General features: G+C 40.4%; 1 protein-coding gene across 1 annotated transcript; it reads right to left on the reverse strand.

The window, feature by feature from the left end:
* Positions 1-656: 656 nt before the first annotated feature.
* On the reverse strand, positions 657-22,208 carry LOC311274160 (complement C3-like; the record flags this gene model as incomplete). Its single annotated transcript, XM_084381600.1, has 43 exons — positions 22,143-22,208; positions 20,488-20,686; positions 20,123-20,285; positions 19,890-19,978; positions 18,926-19,014; positions 17,572-17,654; positions 17,379-17,466; positions 17,083-17,185; positions 16,805-16,925; positions 15,483-15,598; positions 14,391-14,537; positions 13,976-14,075; positions 13,774-13,868; positions 13,455-13,646; positions 13,175-13,330; positions 12,669-12,798; positions 11,797-11,871; positions 11,096-11,293; positions 10,865-10,982; positions 10,705-10,793; positions 10,435-10,574; positions 9,988-10,200; positions 9,725-9,788; positions 9,077-9,166; positions 7,915-8,118; positions 7,568-7,643; positions 7,294-7,453; positions 7,023-7,118; positions 6,295-6,445; positions 6,038-6,123; positions 4,938-5,015; positions 4,663-4,818; positions 4,460-4,522; positions 3,976-4,057; positions 3,799-3,847; positions 3,331-3,421; positions 3,143-3,232; positions 2,937-3,054; positions 2,653-2,742; positions 1,626-1,718; positions 1,450-1,533; positions 921-1,065; positions 657-798 (listed from the first exon to the last, which is right to left on the reverse strand). Exons 2-43 carry the CDS (start codon positions 20,677-20,679, stop codon positions 657-659), a joined length of 4,905 nt encoding a protein of 1,634 aa, XP_084237726.1. The 5' UTR covers positions 20,680-20,686; positions 22,143-22,208.
* Between the last annotated feature and the right edge of the window lie 1,273 nt (positions 22,209-23,481).

The following is a 23,481-nucleotide window of genomic DNA, read 5'->3' on the forward strand; positions in this document are numbered from 1 at the left end:
CGACTGACTCCACACTTCTCTGCTTGTGTCTGGCACCATCTGGTGGGCATTCATTGGGTAAGCTTGTGACTGTAGCTTTGTCAGCAGTTGGTTTTGCTGTGTCACAACTTTAACTAGTTTGAGTGTAATCTCATGGTGACGCCTGTCCATGTCACAAGTCTGACATGGGTTGGATTAAAATGGGTTGGATGAACCGGTTCCCTTGGATTTGGCTTGAAAGAGTCACTAGTTAAATTGTGTTATGTGCTCACTTAAATATAGCCACACAAGCACCCCTATGACTGTCAATTAAAATGTATTCAAGTCCTTTCTTACACATTAATTGAAAATGAGACATGAATTGTTCATTTAGATTCTTGTCTTTTCTCATAAACCTATTGCATGTCTGTCCTTCGTCACCAGTGTCTTTGTCTTCCCTTCCTCTGAGAGCGATGCTGACAGGATGACTGAGTACCCTTCACAAGGATGTCACTTCCAGTTTTAGCTCACCTGGCTGAGTGCACGCTCCGTGCACAAATTCCCTAGCAGCCGCCAGTGCCTAATGCCTCTTCTGTACAATGTAGTACGGATGTGAATTGTGGATGTAATGTAAAGTGTTAAAGAATAATTCAAAACAAAAACAATTTGAAAAGAACATTTTATTTCCATCACTTTCTCTATTGCTCACATCCATGTTGCGTGTACTTCTCAACCATCTCCACCATGCCTGCACAGGTAAGCTTGTGTTTCTGACTTTTACACTCTGCTTCTGTGGGCCAGTATTCGATCCAGGTTCTCTCTCCGAGTACATACTGATACCTGAGGAGAGAAAAGTGAAAAACACGTAAGGTCTCCAGGGATGACCAGAAAAATCATCACCACCATCACATGTAAACGGTGACAAGATCAGAACCAGACACACACAAACACAGCAAACTTACGTCTGACCACGTTCATCTCTGTAGATATCTTTGGAATCACCCATGATGAGGTAGGTTTGATCTCTTCTCAGATCTAAAGCCAATCTGCAGTGTGGATAACTGAGGAATGTGCGCAGTTTACCCAGAGGACCCACATCATCATTGCCTGTATATTGTAAGAGCGAGAACATGCTTAAAGGAAAACTATGGTTTACTACACACTGGTTTTTACATTTCATGTAACTCTTTTATAGCAGTTATGATAACATTGTATTTTCTAACTGCTGAGTTTTAGGAGCAGAGGGATATCAGTCCAGCCCAACTGGGCAAGAAACATGGGCAGACAGTCAAACGTACGGCAAGATCGGGAAGACAAGGCTAGCCAAAATAACTTGGAGGAGAACACAAAGGCAAGTGGTAAAGTGGTGAAAATGGCCCAGATTATAGGCTTACTCATTCAACATTCATAGTGGCCACACAATTCAGAAAGGGAAAGAAATGTGGTATTTCACCTCTCAGAGGGAAAGTAACTACCCAGATAACTACCCACCTTCCTTGATGACTTCCAGTACCCGCACTGTGTAAATGTCAGTGGACAAGCCGTCTGTAAACTCTTGCAGTCTCACTTTGTACGCTGAGGATAAACAAGTTGCAGATTATTTGCTCTGTCTCTCACTGATTCTCTCATTTTCTCACTCACGTTCTGACACATACACAAACACTTACCGAAATCTATATTGCTGTTCAGTTGAGTCTCACAGACCTTAGCTGTGCGGTCAGCATTGCTTATGTTGCCCTTCTTCTGCATACTGCAGTTCTCTGGGAGTACACAACAGGCACAAGGTAAATGCACAACTGATGGCCTGATTAAATAAGCACATGTATGCATTGTCCCTGTTTTAGCTAACTTCCTGTCCGTTTTGCAGTGAGCAATCTCTCTATGTCAACACACTTCCATGACTCCTTTCTTTTCTTTCGAGGCAGCTCTCTTTGCCCCTTTCTTTTCTTCAAGCGTTTCTTCATCGCTTGGCCTGTTTGGTAGTTTAAGCTGTCAATGGGAGCGCTGGAATTAGAAGCTTTCTCTGTTTCACCATTGCTGGTATCATCGGTTTCTGACCAAACACTCTGCAACAGTGATAAGTGTTGGAATATACAGCTATTTAACACTTATTTTAATAGGAAACCAAAGCTTACAGCTGTTTTAAATATGTTAGTGACTTATTCTTAAGCGCTGACTTCTGCTTTGATCCTATGGGATTATTGTTGCCTGGCAGAAAGTTCTGCTATTAACATAGAAATTAATTATGCTACATGACCATCTCCTTCACCAGATCTTAAAGGTGCCAAAGGTAAGAATTTGCCACCTGTTGAATTCATAATTAGAACAAATAGTGGTGCAGCATTTCACCAGAGTTTGCGCTAAATGCTGCCAACAGTAGCTACCATTAGCTAGGTGCTCACATCACTAGCATTAGAGCTTTGGCCCAGCTCAGGCCGGGCCAGGGCTAGCTGGTTAACATGCTAACTTCAGTAGATACCTCTTCAACATGATACTTCAAATTCCGTCGATAACTTTGTTTCCAACTAGAAATGTTACATATCGCACCTTTAAAACAAGCAAACAATCACAGGCAAGTGCAGCCCCCAAATCAGTGATCAATATATGGTTTAGCATGAGCAAGAGTTTCTGCTGTAACAAATTTATGTGAGCAGAAGATGGATTAGGTCATCAGTTAGACATCATCCTGTTTACCTTCAGCACATGTGCATTCATCACCTCTACAGAGCCGCAGGAGCTGTCCAGCTCTCCTCTCTGGATGGTAGAATTTCATACAATGTGTCTCTGCAATTAGAAAAAGAGATATCTGGAAAACATTTTGTGCTAATTGGATGATTGTAGCACATTTGAAAATGTGCATTGTGTATCTGGAAAATGTAATGTAATTTAATCAACCCTGCCAGATTTCACGTGTGTGTGTTTGTGTGTCACAGGCAGAGCCAGCATGCATTTTGTTTCCGAGCGTCTCTGACACTCACGGTTACTGTTTTGACCGTCGTTGTGTTCATAGACAGACACAGCAGCTGGTTGTAAGATGCCCACTTTCAGCTTCTGATGGATCCTAAATGTGATCTCTTCTGGTCGTTTGTGAGAGACCTGCAGAGAGGTGTAACGGAAAGGTGAGATAAAGAGAGAAGGAACACGGCAGAGAGAAGTACACAGGAAGGAGACACTGATGTCTTACTTTGTCCAGGTGGATGATGACAGATGCTCTTTCTGTGTCAGCGGTGTACATGGTGTATTTTGAAATAGTGCGGGCACGTCCCCTGGATAGCTAAACAGGAACACACACACACACACAAAGCTCAAAAATGTGTTTTAATGTTTGGACACAAAAGGGTGTGTGTGTGTGTGTGTTTGTGTATGTCATACTAAGCTCAGGTCGTTTGTGTCAACGGTGAAGCCAGTTAACAAACCAACATCCAAAAGTGACATGGCTGCATCGCGCTCCTTGTCCTTAAACCTGTACAGAAAATGGATAGAATACTTGAGATAGGGAAGAAACGCCCATTATCAAATATTAAGAGACACAGCTGCGATAAAGATATATAACTATCAACTGCTCTAAAACAAATGTTTCAAATATAATTTTTAATTAGTTGACAAAACAGTCATTTTGTGGTGAGACTGCTTTGTGTTTCAAGTAAATGCCAAAAAAGTTGTGAAAATGGACATAGGGAATGAGTAAATCAGAGACACGAGGTGATTAAAAACAATGGCATCAATGTAGAGCAAACAATAGAAATGAAACTGAGAATTAGAAAGAGAAAAGGGGAGAGGTGGAATGATGGTGGAGAGATAATGTCGTCTTTGTTGGTATGACTTCTTCATTGTACTTACAAAACCAATATTTTCAACCTGTATACCATCTCATCATCGTCCATTTTCTCTGCAGGCACAAAATATTAAATGAGCACAAAATCCTTTCTCATTCAAGAAAACCTGGTGAAAGGTTGGACGGACAGCAAAACTCCACAGAGCTGACCAAAACCTACAGATAAAATGACAACTAATTACCTGGGACCAGCTCCACTGACAAGTTAAACTTCTGACAGTCGCTGTCCTTTTCTTTAGGCAGAGCGTAGTACAGCGACACCATCTGTCACATAGATAAAAGTGCATGTCGTTGTTTGAAAAGCTAAAAGGCATCTCTATAACATAGTCACCACACATGGTAAAAAGAAGCCTAAAGACTCATCTGAGTAAACAGACTGTAAAGAAAGAAGTGGACGTAGTCTTCGGGTATGAAAAGTGAAGACAATGCAGAAGTGCCTAAAGCCTGCCTTCTTTCTAACGGCCAACAGGGGGCGACTCAACTGTTTTTAAAAAGAGATATGATTTAATGTAAGCTCTTGAGAACATGATCCCACTTCTCACTTGATTTAATACCACAGTAAACCGTTTCCTAATGAGTTGATGACCTACAGGAAATCGCTGGTTTCAAGTCTTCTTCAACAGCATAATTGAGCAGGGTTAAAACTCAAAAACATATTTTACTTACTGTCACTGTTGCTTCACCTTTGCCCATGGCAGTCACTTTCACATTCTGGTTTATACTATTGATCTGTGTGAATTTAAACATGCACACACGCACACACACAAATACATACACACATGTCAACAGAAGAAACAACAGGAAAGCATTAATGAGCCAGTGTGTGTGTGTGTGTGTGTGTGTGTGTGTGTGTGTGTGTGTTTTCTCACTTTATCTGTTCTTGTGGCAAAGAGGTTTTCCCTGTTGAAGTTGTACTTGATAGGCCTTGACCTGCCTGGCAACATGATGTCCACATCCAGATCGTACTCTGGTCCTTTCGGACTGGTCCAGAACTCAGCTACAGCCTGGTACACCATTATAGTAGCCTGGAGAGAATAAAGAAGAGAAGGGTGGGTGAGAAAATGAATCAATGGTTTGAGGTCAGACTACTTAAAAAACAAGTGAACAGTGGTGAAAAACTATAGATGGAAAATGAGATTGATACCTGAGTTGATCCAAAGCCTCCGTCCTCTCTCAGCTGTTTGTTGAACCATCTGACAACCGGTCTGGCTTCATCAAACGCCTTTATTTACGAAAAGGCAATAGTTGAATCAGTGTGTTCGACTGTGCATGGGAATTTTTAAAAAAATATTATAGTGAAAAGAAAGAAAAATGTGTTATAGCTGTTATATAGCAGAAATATAATGTATGGTTATACTGTACTACATGCCATTTTCGAAAGCATACCTTATATTTCCAGACCAAATGTACTTTTTCTATCTTGGCACGATGATATTTGACTCGGACAAGCAAGATACAACAAAAGCATCATGTCTGCGAGACACATTTTGTAGCATCGAGAAGTGTGCCTCAAAAGGTAGGGAACTACCACATGAGCAGGTTTGAGTAATTTGCCAGGTGTTTAAATGTCTGTCCGTCTGTGGACAGATTTTTGTCATCACGATGGCATCACAGCCGTGCAAGGTGCAGTCAGGAAACTAAACAGGTGTGTAGTTGTGATCAAAATGATGGCAGAGTTTCAAGATCAACATGCTATGAAGTAGTAAAGCATGGATGACGTGAGGATTTTTTCTCTGCTGGTGCTAAAGGTGGGGCTTGACCAATATGTGGGTTGCTAAGAAAATAGCCTCTTTTAATGACTTCTGAGTTACTTAATGAGGAAGTGTTTGGTTTGTTTTGTTTTGATCTATAAGTGTCTAATAATAATATTTTCAGATGCTGAAAGCTTAATCCTGTTTCCCCTGGAGAGTTTCCTCTGTCCTGTCAAGTTTATAACAGCGTTTACCTTTGCTGCTAATGTGTGCCATAATATTTGTTGCAGTGACATAACTGCTGCGCACTGCAAAAGTTTGAAATACTGAAAGCAGCCTCTCTGATAACATTTCAGATAATATAATGGGACATTTTTTAAAATGATCTATATAACTTAAATGGTCAGCTGTCATGGAAAAAATCCTTGCACTCCTTGCTTGTCTTCACCAACCTTCTACCTCTCAGTCTGGTACCATGAAAGATGACTGCTGAATGTTTTTGAGGCGGGACATGCTGCTGACATTCAGATACAGATAACTGGGACATGCTCACCTGGGCCTTCACCAGAGCAAGAAGAGCGTAAGCTGTGGCCTCTAATGTGTAAACACGCCCCATGGGAACCTGCCAGTGGGACATCTCTGAGGAAATCAGACACATTTTTGTATTACTATACTGTACTCGTGGCAAGCCAAGAGACCATGTGTACTGCAGAGGTCAAACTATGTACATGGCCAGTTTCTATATTTCAGTCTTATTTCATCATCACTTTTCATGTCAACATGTATGTGATTATTGCTGTATGAAGAAACCTCTGGAAGAAAACTTTAAGAGGATCTCCTGGTTCAGTTTGTTTTCATTGGCCAGGGCGTATGATGTCATGGCCACAGCATATGGGTTGGTGAGGGTGGGAAGACGCTTCTCCAGGTAGGCCGCTGCTTTGTCTACACTGCTTGACAGACTCTGGACAGAAGGGGACAAAAAGGAAGGACAATAAGGTTAGAACAGATCAATAGTAACGGGCAGTGAAATAATTGAGAGTACAGTAATGTTATCTGCTGGGCCAATCCCAACATGTAGCTACTGGTAGAGATACGGGGTAAAAAATGCACAGGTCACCAGTATATCACAGGACTAACACACATATATTAACACTCAGTGACCGCACTGAGTCTGAATCAGATTAGTGATACCAGCTACACTCTCGCTATTTCTCGCCCAGTCCGAAGCTCCTGTGCTAGTAGTGTTAACACCACCACTCCAAGCTACCAGTCCGGACCGCTAGCTGCACAGCTAACTTAGCTAACAGTTAGCGGCAGTAAATGATGCCCCCTATTTGGTTTGAGAATGAATTTGACAAGTGGCCAATTCATACATATTGCACCTTTAAACAGATTGCTTTATTGAATGTTGTCATATTATTTGACCCTGGGACAACATCATTAGTTACAGTCCTAACTGTGGTGTAGGGTCAGTAAATAAAGAGGTAAAAGAGGTGAGGGAAAATGAACTCAACATTGTTTGAAGGTGAGGTACTCACACTGACAGTGGCAGCACATAGTGTGCGTGACTCCTGCATGGCAATGAGGCAGAAGGCCGTCATGGAGGCGTCTGAATCTGTGCCATTCACATCACCCTACACGTGCACATGGACAAGAACAAACGTGTCAGTACAATCTTTAGTATTAATTTGATAAATATTACAAATGTTTTTATTCATACAAGATGAGAGTCAATGCCATGTAATTTGGATTTTATTCTTTGTTTTGCCTCAAGTTGAAGACTCGTGTTAATGAAATCAGTGCACGCACCATCATCTCTCTGTGGGACACCTTTCCAACTTCAGTAAAAATGCCATTAGGGTGCTGTGCGTAGAGAATCAGAAACTTGACAGCTTCACAGATGATGTTCTCTTTTGCTGCCACCAGATTGTTGGCCATGGCGAACACTTTGATAACGTAAGCTGTCAACCTTTGAGAGGAGACGAGAGGAGAGGCAGTTATAGAATCATTTCCTTTATGGCCCATGAAATACACCTATCCTTGTCAGGATTGACATGAGTTTATGCATGTTTGCTGGCCTCACCAGGTGCTGCTTTGTTGATCAGTATACGCCGCAAAAGACCCGTCATTTTTACGGTAGTTAAGCTCATTCATGTAACCTACAAAAAACAAACATACAACCTTTACTGAATCTTATCAATTGGAAGCCAGTTTGAGCAACCCTTTAAAGCAACATTATGTAGCTTTTTTACCTTAAAATAACAGCTTCAAAATCATGTTGATGGTACAGTGCCTTGTAATAGGGTGAATGGTGTCTCTGTCTCAGCCACGCCTCCCCCCTATCACTTGTTTCTTCACTATGTAACTTCAGTGAGAGGGTAGGATCATCATGCTATCTGTGCTTTAGTAAATACATTTGTATGAGCTTACCGGTCTTGATGTGTTCGAGTCCTTCAGCACGTTTCTCAATGACCTGAGGGTCCCACTGGTTGGTTTTGTCCAAATACGTGATTGCAATTACAGGCAGAGTCATGTGGATCATGTTCTCCTCTCCACAGCCCAAGGGCTGTTGGATCAGTTGCTCCATTGATTTTCCATTTATGCTATTCCTCACAATATCTTCTTGCTCTTTTCCTGCAAACATTTACACAAAAAGTGAGGCCATACATTGCCACTAAGAACAAGGAGGAACAACAGACACAATCAGCCATAACATTATTACCACCTGCCTAATATTTTGTAGGTCGCCCTTTTGCTGCTGAAGCAGCTTTGACCCGTCGAGACATGGACATTTGAAGGTGTGCTGTGGTATCTGGCACCAAGACCTTAGCAGCAGATTATTTAAGGCCTGTAAATTGCAAGGTGGGGCCTCCATGGATTGGACTTGTTTGTCCAGCACATCACCCAGATGCTCGATTGGATTGAGATCTGGGAAGTTTAGGGGCCAAGTCAACACCCTGAACTCGTTATTGTGTTCCTCAAACCATTCCTCAACCATTTTTGCAGTGTGGCAGGGCGTGTTATCCCGCTGGGAGAGGCCACTGCCATTATGGAATATTGTTTCCATGAAGGGAATGTTCTGCGGTCAAATTCTGATGCTCACGTGCCGATTGTAGCTGCTTTCAGTGGTGGAGAGGGGTCAGCACTCAGTCTGACACCTTTCTATCGAAGACAGTATTTACTTTTTCAGCAATTTGTGCTACAGTAGCTCCTCTCTGGGTTCAGACAACTCGGGCTAGCATTCATTCCCCACGCACATCAATGAGCCTTGGGCACCTATGACGCTGTTGCCGCTTCATCAGTTGTCCTTCCTCAGACCACTAGTACTAATCACTGCAGACAGGAAACACCCAAAAAGACATGCAGTTTGGCCCTCGTCAAAGTCGCTCAGATCCTTACACTTGCCCATTTTTCCTGCTTCCAACACATCAACTTCAAGGACAAAATATTCACTTGCAGCCTAATATATCCAGAGCACTGACAGGTGCGAGATAATTGATGACAATCATCTGTCAGTGGCTATAATGTTATGGCTGATTAATACTACAGTATTAATCACTTTACCACATACCACGACATCTACATATCTTACCTGTCACGGAGATCTGTGTGCTCGTAGGTGTGTTTGGAACAAAATCTTGCACAGAAATTCTGCTGGTGATAATTTCTACCTGTTGGCCATCTAAAAGTTAGAAAGAGATTCAGGTTTAATTTGCAAACAATAAACACATGTTGCAACATTTTAATTAACAGGCCAAGTAGAAGTAAAATCAATGGTTTGAGCTTTGTTTTTGTCCTCCAGAGGCGGCATAGCTGTTTATCTCTTTAGCCCTGCCAGAAAAGTCGCTGAAGCATGGACACTCTCAGTTATGTAAGCTCTTGCGCCCCATTGGGTGTTCTCACTTGTTCCCATTATTGTCCCTCGTGCCTTGATGTCCCAAAACTGTGGCAAGAACTGTCAAATAATGTTTGCATTAATCCAAACCCTGACATTTGTAGAAAGGGCTGCTTGGTTGGCTGATTGGAAAATAATACTGAAAAACAATATGTTATGAAAGGCTAGCTTTGTCTCCAGCTTGGAAGGGTAGTCAGTTACTGGTGGAACTTCTTTAGATTAATTGCACTTTCAAAATTGTTGGTAGAACAAATATGTAATTAATGGCCAGTTAATTAAACTGTTACAGAAGAGACGACAACATTAGTTTTTTTCATGCTTCAGCTGCTTAACAAGTAAACTCACCTAAACCCTTTTTTTCCGGGTTAAGTGTTACAGTCTGAGGATATTTAATCAGCATGCCTTCAGGCTGGAAAAACAACAGTTAGGACAAACATCAGGAATCACAGGTACTTCTGAGAAGGTGTGTTATGTTTTTAGTCCACTATTTGTAGCAGTTTGACACACAATATGTATTTTTAAAAAAAAAATGTTTTTAAACCTAATCATATAGCTGTGGACAATAGAAGAAAAGCTCTGAACCAACAACATGAGTGTGTTGCTCTTACCACCACCCGCAGCATCCTCATGACTCCATCACTGAGATATGAGTCTTGCACAGCTGCTTTGACCTCAATGTTGTATTCCCCTTCCCTCGTGGGAATAATTATGAAGGGTACAGTTCGTGTACTTTGGCTTCCAACTTTAACCTTCTGGACATATTTCCCACGCTTAGAAGCTGCACTGCACACATCTTCCGTCTCAGTCAGCTCCACGAGCACCTTGAAAACAAGACGGAGGTAACAATTTCAGGAACTCTATGTCGTTACACGGAGAACAACAATAATACCACATGTGTCCTAAATAAGTATCCAGCTCCAGTACTGAGAAGAATAGAGCCTAAACAAATCTTTTATGAAGAGTCACATTATTATGTGAGAGAGGTTTATTTGAATATTTCCTTAAATTGCTTCCCTAGATTGGTTCATGAAAAGTACAGTCCTGTCCAGACTTACTGTGGCAGCATCAGGGCTGATGTTGTGGAGGACTGTTTTAACTTCTATCTGCTCTCCTCGGACAGCTGAGTACGGCAGCCTGAGATCAATGAAGAATTCCTTTCGCACAATTACCTCTAATGGTTCGGCCACACAGATACCTTAAAAGAAAACAGGAAAGAAACAACATAGCAAAGAAAGAGGTGTAGCTCAGTGAGGGACAGACCAAAGAAAATCACCACCACCACAACAACTAAAACACAAGATGGATTTTCATCACTGCATCCTCACCGTGAGTTCTTGACAAACTAATGCCAATGAACTGCCAGGTTGTGATTGAGTCTTGCAGAGGAATATTTTTCTTCACTGATGTGGTGTCACTGAAATGAAGAAAAATGTTACGTTTTTGTGTACTCTCAGTTTTTATGTGTATATATTTCTGTTGACTCACCAGTTGCGTGTTCCTTCAGGGCAAGGAGGCAGTTTGATTTCTGTCCACAGCCAACTTTCAGGGAACTTGGTACGAGAAACAATTTCATCGGTGTCCATGTAACTGTCATCCTCTTCACCTAAACCGTCATCAAAATTGTTACCATTTTATTGTAGGCTATTCTAATTAGCAGTATGACCGTGGATAGTAACCACCCAGGACTTCCTTCCATCCCTTGCCCCTGTCTCTTACTTCTAGCCAGTTGGAGGCTATCCTCCTTCCTTTCAGCTCGCTGGCTTTCCATCTCCTTGCAGCAATGCAGGAAGGCCTCGACACAGGCTTCACCGTCTCCAATGTACTCGCTGCGCATCTCACATGTGTATGAAACAGGGACGTCCCTTATGCCATCCAAACAACAGTCACGCTGCAGTTGATCTTCATATTGACTCGCTGGAAAGAAAGAGGGTTGTGGGGATACACACAGGTGAAAAGGGATGGAGTACAAGCAGTGTTGCCAGATTGGCATGAAAAAAGCTGCTTAATCAGAGGCTAAAATCACCTAATTAGTTAAAAAGTAGCACAATGTTTAATGTTCATTTAGGATAGGGATTTATATACACATATATAAAGAAAAATAATTTGTCTTATGGCCTCTCGTCTTCTGTTATATCAGTACAACTGGGCAAAACTCAAACTTCTAACCAACCTGAAACCTAAGTCATAAGATCAAATACGAGAAAATAAGAGAAACAGATTGTGAAAAGAGTTTTAACTTGCTTCATCTTTCCACAATTTCATAGTATGGTAAAAAAAAACAAAAAAAAAAAACTGTACTGTGAGAGTCATCGACACGAGATGTCCAACTATAAACTTCTTCGAGAGCCTGGACTGTGTGGCAGAAGATGGCTGGACAGTCGGCAGGTTATTGGGTAGTTTAGAGCTGTGGTTCTTACCTAAGCTGCCAGTGACATCCCTTAATGGAGCGGCTCGTTTCTTCCTGCTCCTGCTGGGGGCCGGGCAATTCAATTCTGGAAACGCAACAAGACTAGATCTTCAACAGAACCCAACAAGTTTAGACCTAGACTTGATTTCTGGTATAGTTGATGGAATATTCTTAAAATCAATATTTAGCTGGTAGGATGCAGGTTGTAGGGCTAGAAATAATATCTATATTTGTTGGACTGTTAAAATGTAATATTTTCACAGAAACTTTATTTATGGAGTGATTTTTGACACCATTAACAAAAGACGGGGGAGCAAGATCAGCAGATGTACCGATCACCATGGCTGACTGTTGAGGCCAATATGGAAATGCATGGTGGCTGAGAGAACTCAACACACTGCAACATGAAAATAGACAAAACAACAAGCAAGAAAACGTGCTGCACCGACACATATACGCTGCCAATACACAAAATGACAATGGAAGTATTTCATGAGCGTGGCAGCAATTTTTATGAAGGTAAAATGACAAGTCACACCTACTTTAGAATTACTAGGGTTATTTGGTTTTATATGCATTATATTGAAAGAAATACAAACATATATACAGTTTGTTTAAGCAGAGTTCCCCGAAAAGAAAGAAATGGTCTATGCACATGTAATAAGTGATATTTCACTGGTACAATATTAAAGCCTGAGAAGGGTATATACAGGGACGTGTTTGCATGTTTGACTAAAGCAGTCATTCTCAGCTGTATTTGTTATCATGTGTTTGCCCTGCCTCAGCTTAACCCTGGCTCCTAGCTGACAACGTGGCATTTGGAAGGAACGGGATCAGCAGGTGGAGGGAAAAGAATAATACTGGAGAGTGATGTATTATCACCTTTTCTGTACTTAGTCCCAGAAGCCAGGTTGGACTCGAACAACAGCCCAGCATCGGAGAACACACTTATACCGTCCTTCCCTCCACCTGGTGTGCAGCCGGTGTCATATGTCTCGACCATGTCCCATACCTGAGCAAAGTGGAGGTAATTCACACATGAAAATACAAACAGACAAGGAACAGGGTTAGAACACATATGGAGGTAAAGCATGGTATCCATTAATGCCAGAGTCTGGTTCAATCCTCAGATCGTCCACGTGATGAAGCGTTCCTGAGGAAGACACTGAACCCCAAAAGTCTCCAGATGGCTACGCTAGTGCCTGGAATTGTTGGTCTACTGCTATTGGTGTGTGTATGCATGGGTGAGTAAGACTGAGTTTGCATCAGACACTTGCATGCAAAGTTGCACACACTGCAGTTTAACAACCAAGTAATATTGACTTACTCAGAAGTCCAAATATGGAACTAAAGCCCCTGTCAAATATTTTCAAAGATAAAGCAATTGCCTTTTTCTGGTCGAGGCGGTGCTTGTTGTTTAGGACGTAGACGCCTTTGTCAACTGCGACCAGTCCCACCGTGGCTCCTGGATCTCCAGTGACCATCAGACCAAACATCTTGCGAGGCTCATAGGATGAACTTGATGATGCTGGTTCCAGCTTCAGCTAAAGGAGGAGGCATACTTGTATTTGTCAGAGATAAAACAGATGCAGATAAAATGAATCCCATTGCGTGTGGGTGTATTGTTTGCCCACTTAAACTCGGCTGCATCATTGTTGTGTATCTCACCGAGCCCATGCAGGAGTCCTTTGCATCCACCCAAACAGAGTCTGATACCACTTCATTGTCATTTGTATGATAGTAGACTATGATGCGAAATGATGGCAGCATGTTTTTGGTAACGGTTTCCATCACTGATATCAGTACTTGACCTTTTGCCTTGTAACGGCCATACTTAACCAGCTGACCTCTGCTCAGGATCTGGGGACACAGATTTACACATCAGTACTTATCTAGTATGCTTACATACTACGTAGGTTGCTGAAAGCAACATGAACACTTAAGCATTTTCACAAACACACGCATACATAAGTGCAAAACCTCTCACCAGATATGTGATGTCAATTTCTGTACTTTCCTGCCTGTTTAGGTTGAGGTTGATTTTCAGGTTTTCTCCTAATATCACTTCAGCTGAATCCACGGCTGCAATAACAATAGTTCAATTATCAACATGACTAATAGACATTGAAAAAGTTGTGCATGGTATTTTTGAAAGCACTGCCACCACCATCCCTGAGTTGTTTCAGTACCTATGTGGATGTAACTGTCGCTCGTCGTGCTATATGGGATGGCTGTCATGTTGGCTGATGCTTGCCTTTCAGGTGAAATTTGAGGATCATCGGTCTTTGCCTGCAAATTGAACACACAGGTTAGCATATGTTGCATGAAATAATGTGCATGAGAAGTTACTATTCATAGCATCAGTCAGCCACACCAGAAGCTGCCCCATTAGCTTGACGTCATACACTGAAAAGTGATGTTATTGGCTGGCAGTTGTGATGTACACGTCAAGGAGAATCCACACCGGCTCACCTTAAAAGGGGTCATTTAAAGGCAGTTATCTCAATAACCTAGGAGGTCCAGTATTTACCTGTTGCCTACATTTTCTACTGAAGCACAAAATGTAAATCAACGAATACAATCCAAGCAATTCTCAACACTTACTGTGACTGTCATTGGTGTAGGATTTTTCTCTGTATTGATGGAAAGCCTCGCCATGCCATTTTCTGAAGTGATGCCCTGCACCTCACCTGGATCCACCACCACTCCTATATCTTTTGCTGGACTGCCATCAGGATTCACAACTTCAACCTGCCAATAAACAGTCCAAAACATCCAACTATCCCATAAAAGACATTTCAGGACAATCTTTCGTCTGCTTTTATAGAAATATAAGAAATTCTGTCTGCAAATGTCAGGGTAACACTTGGGCAGGATTTGAACAGACGGGGAAATAGATAATGAATCATTAGCAAATGATTAGTTCATTAATATCTGTGTATTGACATTTAGTCCAATTTCTTGTAAAGGTTGTTCTTGATTATCTTAATCACCCACTGATTGATTAAATACTAATGACTGAATCATTAGTTACTCTTTTTGTGTACCTTCAGGTAAAGTGAGGCATCATCATACTGTTGATACCCACTAGACTCATTTAATACTGATCAGTGAATCGTTAGCTATAAAGTTCTAATTTTCTGTTTGAAGAGATTTGCATTATAATTAAGATCCATATACAATTAGGACTCAGGACAGTGACTTTAAATTATAATTTTTTTTTTTAATATACAAAATATGTCATTCAAAACATAACCATAGGTGTGTGGTAGGTGAGATTATATTTAAATCACCCCCCTCCTTACCACCTCCACTCAAACTCCTCCCTTCCTAAGCAAAGTGGTGACAGAGCATTGAAACTGAAAACTGCTGTCAATGAAAACAAACAAACAAACAAAAAAACTGTCGGTGTTAAATGATTGTCGCTCAATAAAGGATTATAGAATCAAATCATTCTTAATGCACGTGTGCTAGTTAAGTTTCCTTTTTCAGTTCAGGTTTTGTTTTCAATGCCAACATCCATAAAAATAACACGTAGCACTGAAGAAATGTCTTTTATTCTAGGTTATTAAAAATAAATATATTGTTTTTTTTATTTTCCAGGATATGGTCCTGTGTGATTGGTTGTGACTGGTGAATTTTTGGTGGCAATTCGATGTACTCCCTTATTTTGATAACATGCAAGTGCACACTTACCGCAACATCAAAGGACATTCCTGGTTTGAAATATTTGGACGTTCTCTTGAAGTGGATGGTGTACGGTGATTGGACAATCTTTATACCTCTCAACTCTGCCTCCACCATTTCACTACCTGTGCAAAGATATATGCACATACACACTCAAACTAATTATTACATAACTAATTATTAGTACAAGCACTTTTACTTCTCTTGTCTTCCCTCTGGTCTTGTTTGACTGATTGACTAAAGATACAGTTCGACTGACGACAGAAAAACATTAATGCACGCCTAATGAGCCTCATCTGGACATGATGTCTTTGCCATGCCATTACCTATAAGAATTTGAAGCACAAAATTTTTTTGGATGGTAAATTTGAGAAGACACTGTATGCATTTCACTGTACTAGTTCAGTTTACTGTATACTACAAGCAAATACTACTTCATTTGTAAAATGGCATATTCATCTTCAAAACACTACAAATGAAATCAAAATAAGGTAAAACTGTTACGCTTTTAAAGGTATACTTTGATCACATCAAATACATAGATTTTCACATATAAATGTTTTAGTAATTATATTGAATGGCTCACCTGCAGGAATACACTTTTGCTACACTACAAAATGTATCTTTTGATACAACATTACTGAAGTAGTATTTGTACAAACTCAAAAGTCAAGTGCACTTAAGCGTAGTAAAGTATCATAAATGTACATGGAAGCATAGCAAAATTACATGCATTTTTTGGTAGTATACTTGTAGCGTGATATTGGATCGCTACAAGTATTTCCCTTGTGTATCAATCTGTCAGCTGCTGAATGGTGTTCATGTTTTTATCCACTGGGTCATATCATGCACTGCTTAATCTGGTGTACTGCTGTCCTCCTTCATTCATCAGTTGTTCTTCAGTGTATTCATTGCATTCATTCATCATTGCCTTTATGTTTTCATTTGTGTGTTCAGTATGTATCAGGTGTTTGTGTAGCTGGCAGTTTTTTGTGTTTTTTTTATTAAGTTGATTATGGCGTTTGTGTGTATTGTGGGGTTCAGAGCCAAGAGCTTAGTCACCTCCACAGTGAGACTTAATTACTTTGAATTAATTGGCTGTCATTCTTTACTTTTTAAAGGGTGGTGCCCCAAGGTGAATGCAATGCAAGTTAAATTCTGCTATTCAGTATTAATACTATACTTCATCAATTGTTCTAATTAATGTGTTTCTAGTGCATATTCGTGCTGCCCTTTGTGGGGTCTTATACCTCATATTCACTCCATATTTTGTGCTCTGTGTGAGGCCTCACATTAGGCAACAACTCTCAGGCACATTCTCTCTTTCTTACCGCTCTCCGTCAGCACGCCAACTGCTACAAATATGGAGCTCCCCAGCAGGTCGTGGATGTTCGGGAAGGTGTGCATAATGTGCTCTTTCTTCAGCCTGACCGCTCCTTTGCCGCTGTTGATCTAACGTCACATCATTTAAAAATGCTTTACTTAATCTACTTCAGTAAGCTGTAAAACAAGCAGAGGTTTGTGTTTGTCTTTGCTGCACAACTGCTAACTAAAAAGAATGAGCGAGAGAGAAAAACACAAACAAGTAAATGTGTGAGTATGTACTCACTGTCACTCTCTGAAGAGAGCTGGGAAGACTCTTTTTTTGACCTCCATGCATAACCCCAAACACCCCGTAGGCCGTCCCATCCACCTCTTGACCAAATAGATACCTGAAACCACAAGGACATTGACGATTTTACAATAGGCTAAAAAAGAAGTTAGAAAATGGGTGTGGTGAAAATGTAACAGCAAAAAGAAAAAAGAAAAAAGAAAAACACATACATGAAAAGGAAGAAAGCCACCTAAACTTAAAATAAATCTCAACCTGATCTCTTAATCCACGGAACAAAAACCTTCACGTACGTGGCTCTGATGTTGATGTCGAGCTTTTCACTGTCCACGTAGAAGAAGGGGTCGTCATGTGTCAGTTTAACCTCAAAACTGGGCAGCACTGAAAAATTGAATGCATTTTATTGCGTGTTCAATCTGCAAAATATCAGTACAAGTGATACTTTTTTTTTTACTACAGATTGAGAGGTTCTCTGCTCTGACTCACCGTATTCTTTGACCTCAAACTCTGCAGAAAAGCTCTGCTGTGGTTTGCTGTGAAACCTTGCCACTACCTTCCACAGTCCGATACTACACACACACACACACACACACGCACACACACACACACACACACACACACACACACAAACATATAAGTCATACTGTAGATATTACTTGCAGTTTGTTTGTATGAGGCTTTGGGGGTATTTAGTTTTTAATACCTTCGTACCTTAATGAACATTAAGTTTTCCTTCACATGCTGTTAGCTGTTGGCCTCTGTTTATAGTGTACTTTACATTTTAGGTTTTGGGTTAAAATTTTGTCATAACATAGCACCAGAATCAGAAGCAGCTAGTTTGAGTAGGTGCTAATGGAAAGCAAAGTTTGTTCCTTTGTTAGTTAACATTTCTCGTTTGCAAGCTATAAAAGCTGATGGGGACAAAATTGACCATTTCAAAAAGTCATGGACATGCTCCCGGTGTGAGCGTGTATGTTTTCCACAGGATGAATCCTTCTGACTCTGGTGATTATCCAACACTCCTTCAAGCAGTAGGCTGCTGACTTCAGTGGGATTAAAATGAAATGGGGGAGCAGGAGGTGGTTGCCCACAGCGGCGCCATCGACATCATGAGACCAGGATTCCCCATGGTGCTCCTGTTGGCCAGTCTAAATTTGTTGTTGTTTGTGTGAGTAAAAATTTAAAAGTAAAAAATGTACCGGCTCAGAGGTGAGTGTCAGCCCACGTCAGGCACTGCGTATCTGTATTGTCAATTTGAGCATGTAGGTAGCGCTGATTTTAGCACTAAGCTCATGTAATTGCATGTTTTATTTAAAGTTAGGATATAATCTGTAGTTGATTAATTTGATCAACACATTTTATTAAACAGTAATGTTAAATAGTCTTAGATTAGATAGATTTATAAACATATGTTCAGGAAGCAGAATAAACTTTGGTGCAAAAATACCACTGAAGTGGACGTATGTATTTTTAGTCACAGACAAAAAGCTGTACAAAGAAAATATAATCTAAGTCAGGATGAAAGTATTTTAAACATCTCTTATTTAGTCACTTTTTATACCATTGGTGCATGGTGTGCAATGCAGCTGAGTTTTATGTAACTCCTTCAGTATAGATTAGGCTATATGCAGTATTTCACTTCACTTGTTTAAGAGTAAAAACAGACATTGAAAAGGAATTGGTACTTTGTGGTTTAATAATTCATGCAAGAAAGGGGTCAGTACAGCCTCACAGGGCCGTTAGCATGGTTGTAGACTTGTAGCCTTGTTAAAGCAAAACAAATGAATTCAGCTATAGATATAAACAAGAGAAATTCTCTACAACTTTCACAAAAACTTACCTGACAATTTCAGTGAGTCTGTAATCTCCAGAGTGCATCCCTGATTTTAGAATGACTTGGTCACGTGGTAAAATGATGCCTTCAGGGGTCTGAAAGAAGATACAACTTTACAACAGTTAAAGTGAAACAAACCACAGATTATTTTTTTTCAATTTATGCTACTTTGTTTTTTATCAAATCCTCCATTAATGATCTTTTCACTGCCATCTGCTCGCTCTTCCTGCTGAGGGAGAGGCTGCATTCAGATGACCAACTGACGCAGAGGGTGACACGGATGAGTGGTGGGTCAGTGGTTACTAGAGATCGACATTAAACCTTTTAGATACGTACGGAACGCTACCTTTCACTCACACAGCTAGGACTGAGTGCTGATTAGGAAAAGAGTAACGTGAACTGAAGTATGGTTTTGATGGTCATCAGTTATGACTCTGTGTGTTAAGCTGAGCCAACTGGTCACAGTGCCCTGTCACTCTGAATCATCCTATATAGTAGTATAGTATATTGTAATTTAGTGTAACTTTTCATTGGCGGATGTCAGATGGTACATGGAGTGCTTTTAGTGTCACACAAATGAAGCACTCCAAGAGAAAAAATTAAATTGTCCAACCCACCTAAAACTAGTTGTACCTGCACAGTTGCATAAAAGTAGCCACATTGGGTGAAATACTGCACAATCTGGCAACACTGACTCAGGATATTTGAGGAGCAGGGGTGGAAAAAAACAAAAAGGGCATCAGCTTTATGCAGTGGGGCACCAGCACACAGGAAGGGTACTAGAAGGGCACCCTAATGGGCAATTTATCATGTTTTATCTACCATAGGGGGCATCCATGAGGGCACTTCTGCTGCGTTTTTTGAACATGCAAGTATTTTTGAGGCATGGAGGAGATATCTAGGTGAAATGTGTTTAGATAAGTCATATCATTTAACTTTCAAATCTGTGCGTGAAGATAAAACACAATACCACGATCTCAATGGCAATAGCAGTATCAGTTTCATTATCCCTCTCCACAGGCTGCATGCCGGGCGTCACTGCAAACATCCTGTAATGAACTGAAAGAAAGACATTAACTTTCCTGTTAAGAGCCAAAAGAGGGGGTATCTACACTACTAGTGTAACTGACCTTTATGCATTTTGACAGCACTATCATTCACTCTGGAAATAAAAATACCCAAACGGATTAATTCAGTCCTCACCTGTGCTGCTGGGGGTGTAGAGGGTCTTGTCAGTCTGGATGTAGATGGACGCCGACTGGAAGGACACTAAGACAAGTTGCTCCAGTTCTGCGTCAGGAAACCGAGCTTGCAGGTACACATACTGCTTCATGTTAGGATCGTTACTGAAGTCACCAGCAGGGATCTGAAACCACATGCAGAGACACACGCAGTGTGTAAAGAGCAGGATGGGTTATATCATGTGCTCAATTTAAGACTTTTGTTTCTTTGTTTGTGGTCATTATGGAAAACTTGATAAATTAATGCTTTAAAATACCAATGTTACTGAGATATTTTGACAATTAAACCAAGTAACAGTAACATATATTTCAGTATCTCTACATTACCCTAATTTCTCCAAAGTCCTGAAATTTTTTTGCACTGGTGAGCATCACAGACGTGGACGCCAGCCTCTTTGATTTGGTTGGAAAGGTCATTACAAAGATATCGACTTTGATGTCGTCATCATTGGTGCAGTCTTGACACTCCACAAAGATGTTTGCTGGTGTTCCTACCCGCAGCATATTGGGGGCAGACATCAGCTTCCTGTAGGGCAGCGAGAAGAGAATGAATACAGTCACTGTACTGTAATAACCTCATGCTGTTTAGGATGCACTAGGACTTACTGGCAGTCTGAGGAACACTGTCACAAATATTTACTGATTTAACAACAGTTGTTTGCTGCGTCATGGACTGCACATGGAGTGATCTATTGATTATGTTGAGTAAGATCCAGCAGTGGATCAATAAAACATTTCAACATTATTCCCGTCTCTGTTTGCTGTGTCTGACTTAATGCCACACTGTGCAAAGTCAAAGCAACATTTAGGTCAATTTACGGTAACAGTTTATTTGGATAGCCTGCCCACAGAGAGTTTAGAGAGTCTATAACATTTTAACAGCTTATTAGTTGAGATCCAGCAGTTCAACTGTTTCACTTAGTTAGTAGATGTTAATTATGTAAATAATAGCAGGGCTTGACAAAGTGGGGCTCATAGGCCAAAGTTGGCCCGCCAAAAGGTTCAAATCGGCCCACCAGATGTTTTAACTTAACATCATACAAACCAAGCTGGACCATCAAGAACGTCGCCGCCCTGAGGGGGTGTACTTGGTCTGAGGCGGCACTTTGGGGTGCGTTATGTATCAAAGTCTACATGGTTTCCCTGCAGAACATGGCATTGTAACAGAACGATCAATGTTATTCACCTCACGTTTTTGATGTTGTGGCTGACTGGTGCATACTTTTCACTTTACTGGGACAGTCCAAGTAAAAATCTGCAGACATTAACTGGGTATGTAAGTGATAATCAACCTTATGCTTCCATATACTATGTCATTGAAATTCTGGCACGAGTGAAGATGTATGATGGACATGGACAAGGCAATAGTCCACTGGTGGTTTGTATAGCAAGTAATTTATGTTGAGTTAAAAGCAACAAAATCTAGAATATTAGTTCATAGTAATAGTTGAACATTTTGTTGAATGAAACCTGTAACACCACTATTACAACATGTCAGAAAATTGAATGACATTCATATGAAAAGAAGAAATGTCTACTCTGCCAGTGTGGGAACATGCAGGGGAAAGCTATTAAATGTTCAGCATAGATGAAATAAATCATGGATAAACATGGTAACATTTTATTTGTACATTTGTTTGCTTTGTTGAACATTTGTATGATTAAATGTTGAGCATTAGAAAAAGATTACTGGTTTTCTAATTGTTGAATACGTGTATATAGTTTATTTAAAGTTTGTATGGCATAGGTTGAGTGAGTAGTTCAAGTTCAACAAAGTTATTCATCAACCTCAGATATAATATTTGTACTTACTTAAAAATACACACAAGTCTTTCGTCATGGTGCAGCTGACCCCTCCGTGCAGGCGGTATGTACACATTTACCTCTCTCTGTTTCTTTCTTGTCTTTCCCCTTTAACCTCCTCTGACTCTTTGAGGACACATTCAAGGAACAGTGTGAAAAGTTACTGCAGGTCTACTTACAATGGTGAACCATCAGCCAGAAAAGTAAGCGAGGAAAAGACCAGAAAGGCCAACAGCCAGAGCTGAGTCCTGCACATCCTCCTGCCTGATCCCATATCTGCTGTTGGTGTTGACTCCTGCTCTGCAGCACTCTCCTTTTACACACTTAAAGTCCTCCTGTACTGGCGCACAATGTTCGATCAGCCTTTTAAAGAGGCACGACGTAGTTTTGGAGACAAAATTCAAAGTCAGAATTTGAATATTTACAATATTAACGAGGTAATAATACACAGTTTGTTTATCAAGTTTATTCAGTCATGAAATCAAAGAGCTTTTTCAGCTTTTTCTTCAGTTCTTGTCTGTCCATATCCTGCATTTGGGTCCCATTTTGTGCATTGTGACAAATATAGCACCATATATCCCACTGTTAGTGTTGTGCTCCCTCCAACACCTAAAACATTGTTGACAGACATGTAGCAGTTCCTGACACGTGAGAAAATCAGATTTCCAGGGCTTGGGTGAATATGTTAATCTATAAAGCACTGGGATTTTTAATATGACACCTGATCCAAGATTCAGTTTTATTCACAGAACCCAATATCATAATATCATAAATTTGCCTGAATGGACTTTAAAACCTGTAGCATACAAAAGCCTATGCTCTTTCCTTAGAGCCTCGATTTAGATAAAGAAATCCCCCACTGCCTCAAAACTAAAAACAAAATGTCTGTCTGAGCTCATTTACTGTAAACTTGACATTTTGTTGTTGCGTTTTGTTTATTATCTCCTATACTCAAAATTACTGTGTGCTTATAAAATAGTGGACCAGAAAATACCAATAACCTGAAGTTCACACATACAGAATAACTCCACACAAAATTTTTTTATTTTTATTTTTATTTTTTCTCAGACAAAATAAAACGATGTACAAGTCATTCTGTCATGTGTCAAGATCTTATGAGTTGTAACTTGAAAGTATTGACGTCATCTGAACCTCCAGATTCAGGCTGATTGTACCACTTGAAAGTCGAAATGAGCAGAAGAATCCTTGTGTGTACAATTATATTGTCATGAGTGACATAAAAAGAGTGAAGGCACGCGCTACAAGACCATGATTAATTCTAACCTTTAGATTACTTTCTCACTTTTTGGGGCCAGATTTTGAGCAGGATATTCATTGACTTAGCCTCCTTTTTCTATAACTAGAGCTTAACATTGATTATTTATCAGTTATGATTGACTTTTGTAATGCGGGAGGTCTCTGGTTCTGAGGTAATCTGGCCTGGCTGAGTAACACAGCTATCAATGCCGACAAGCTACCATGAAGCGCTGGTGAAGACACACCGTTGGTCATGAACAA

Source organism: Pagrus pagrus, assembly GCF_965226575.1.
Source record: "Pagrus pagrus genome assembly, chromosome: 2".
Taxonomy (NCBI): Eukaryota; Metazoa; Chordata; class Actinopteri; order Spariformes; family Sparidae; genus Pagrus; species Pagrus pagrus.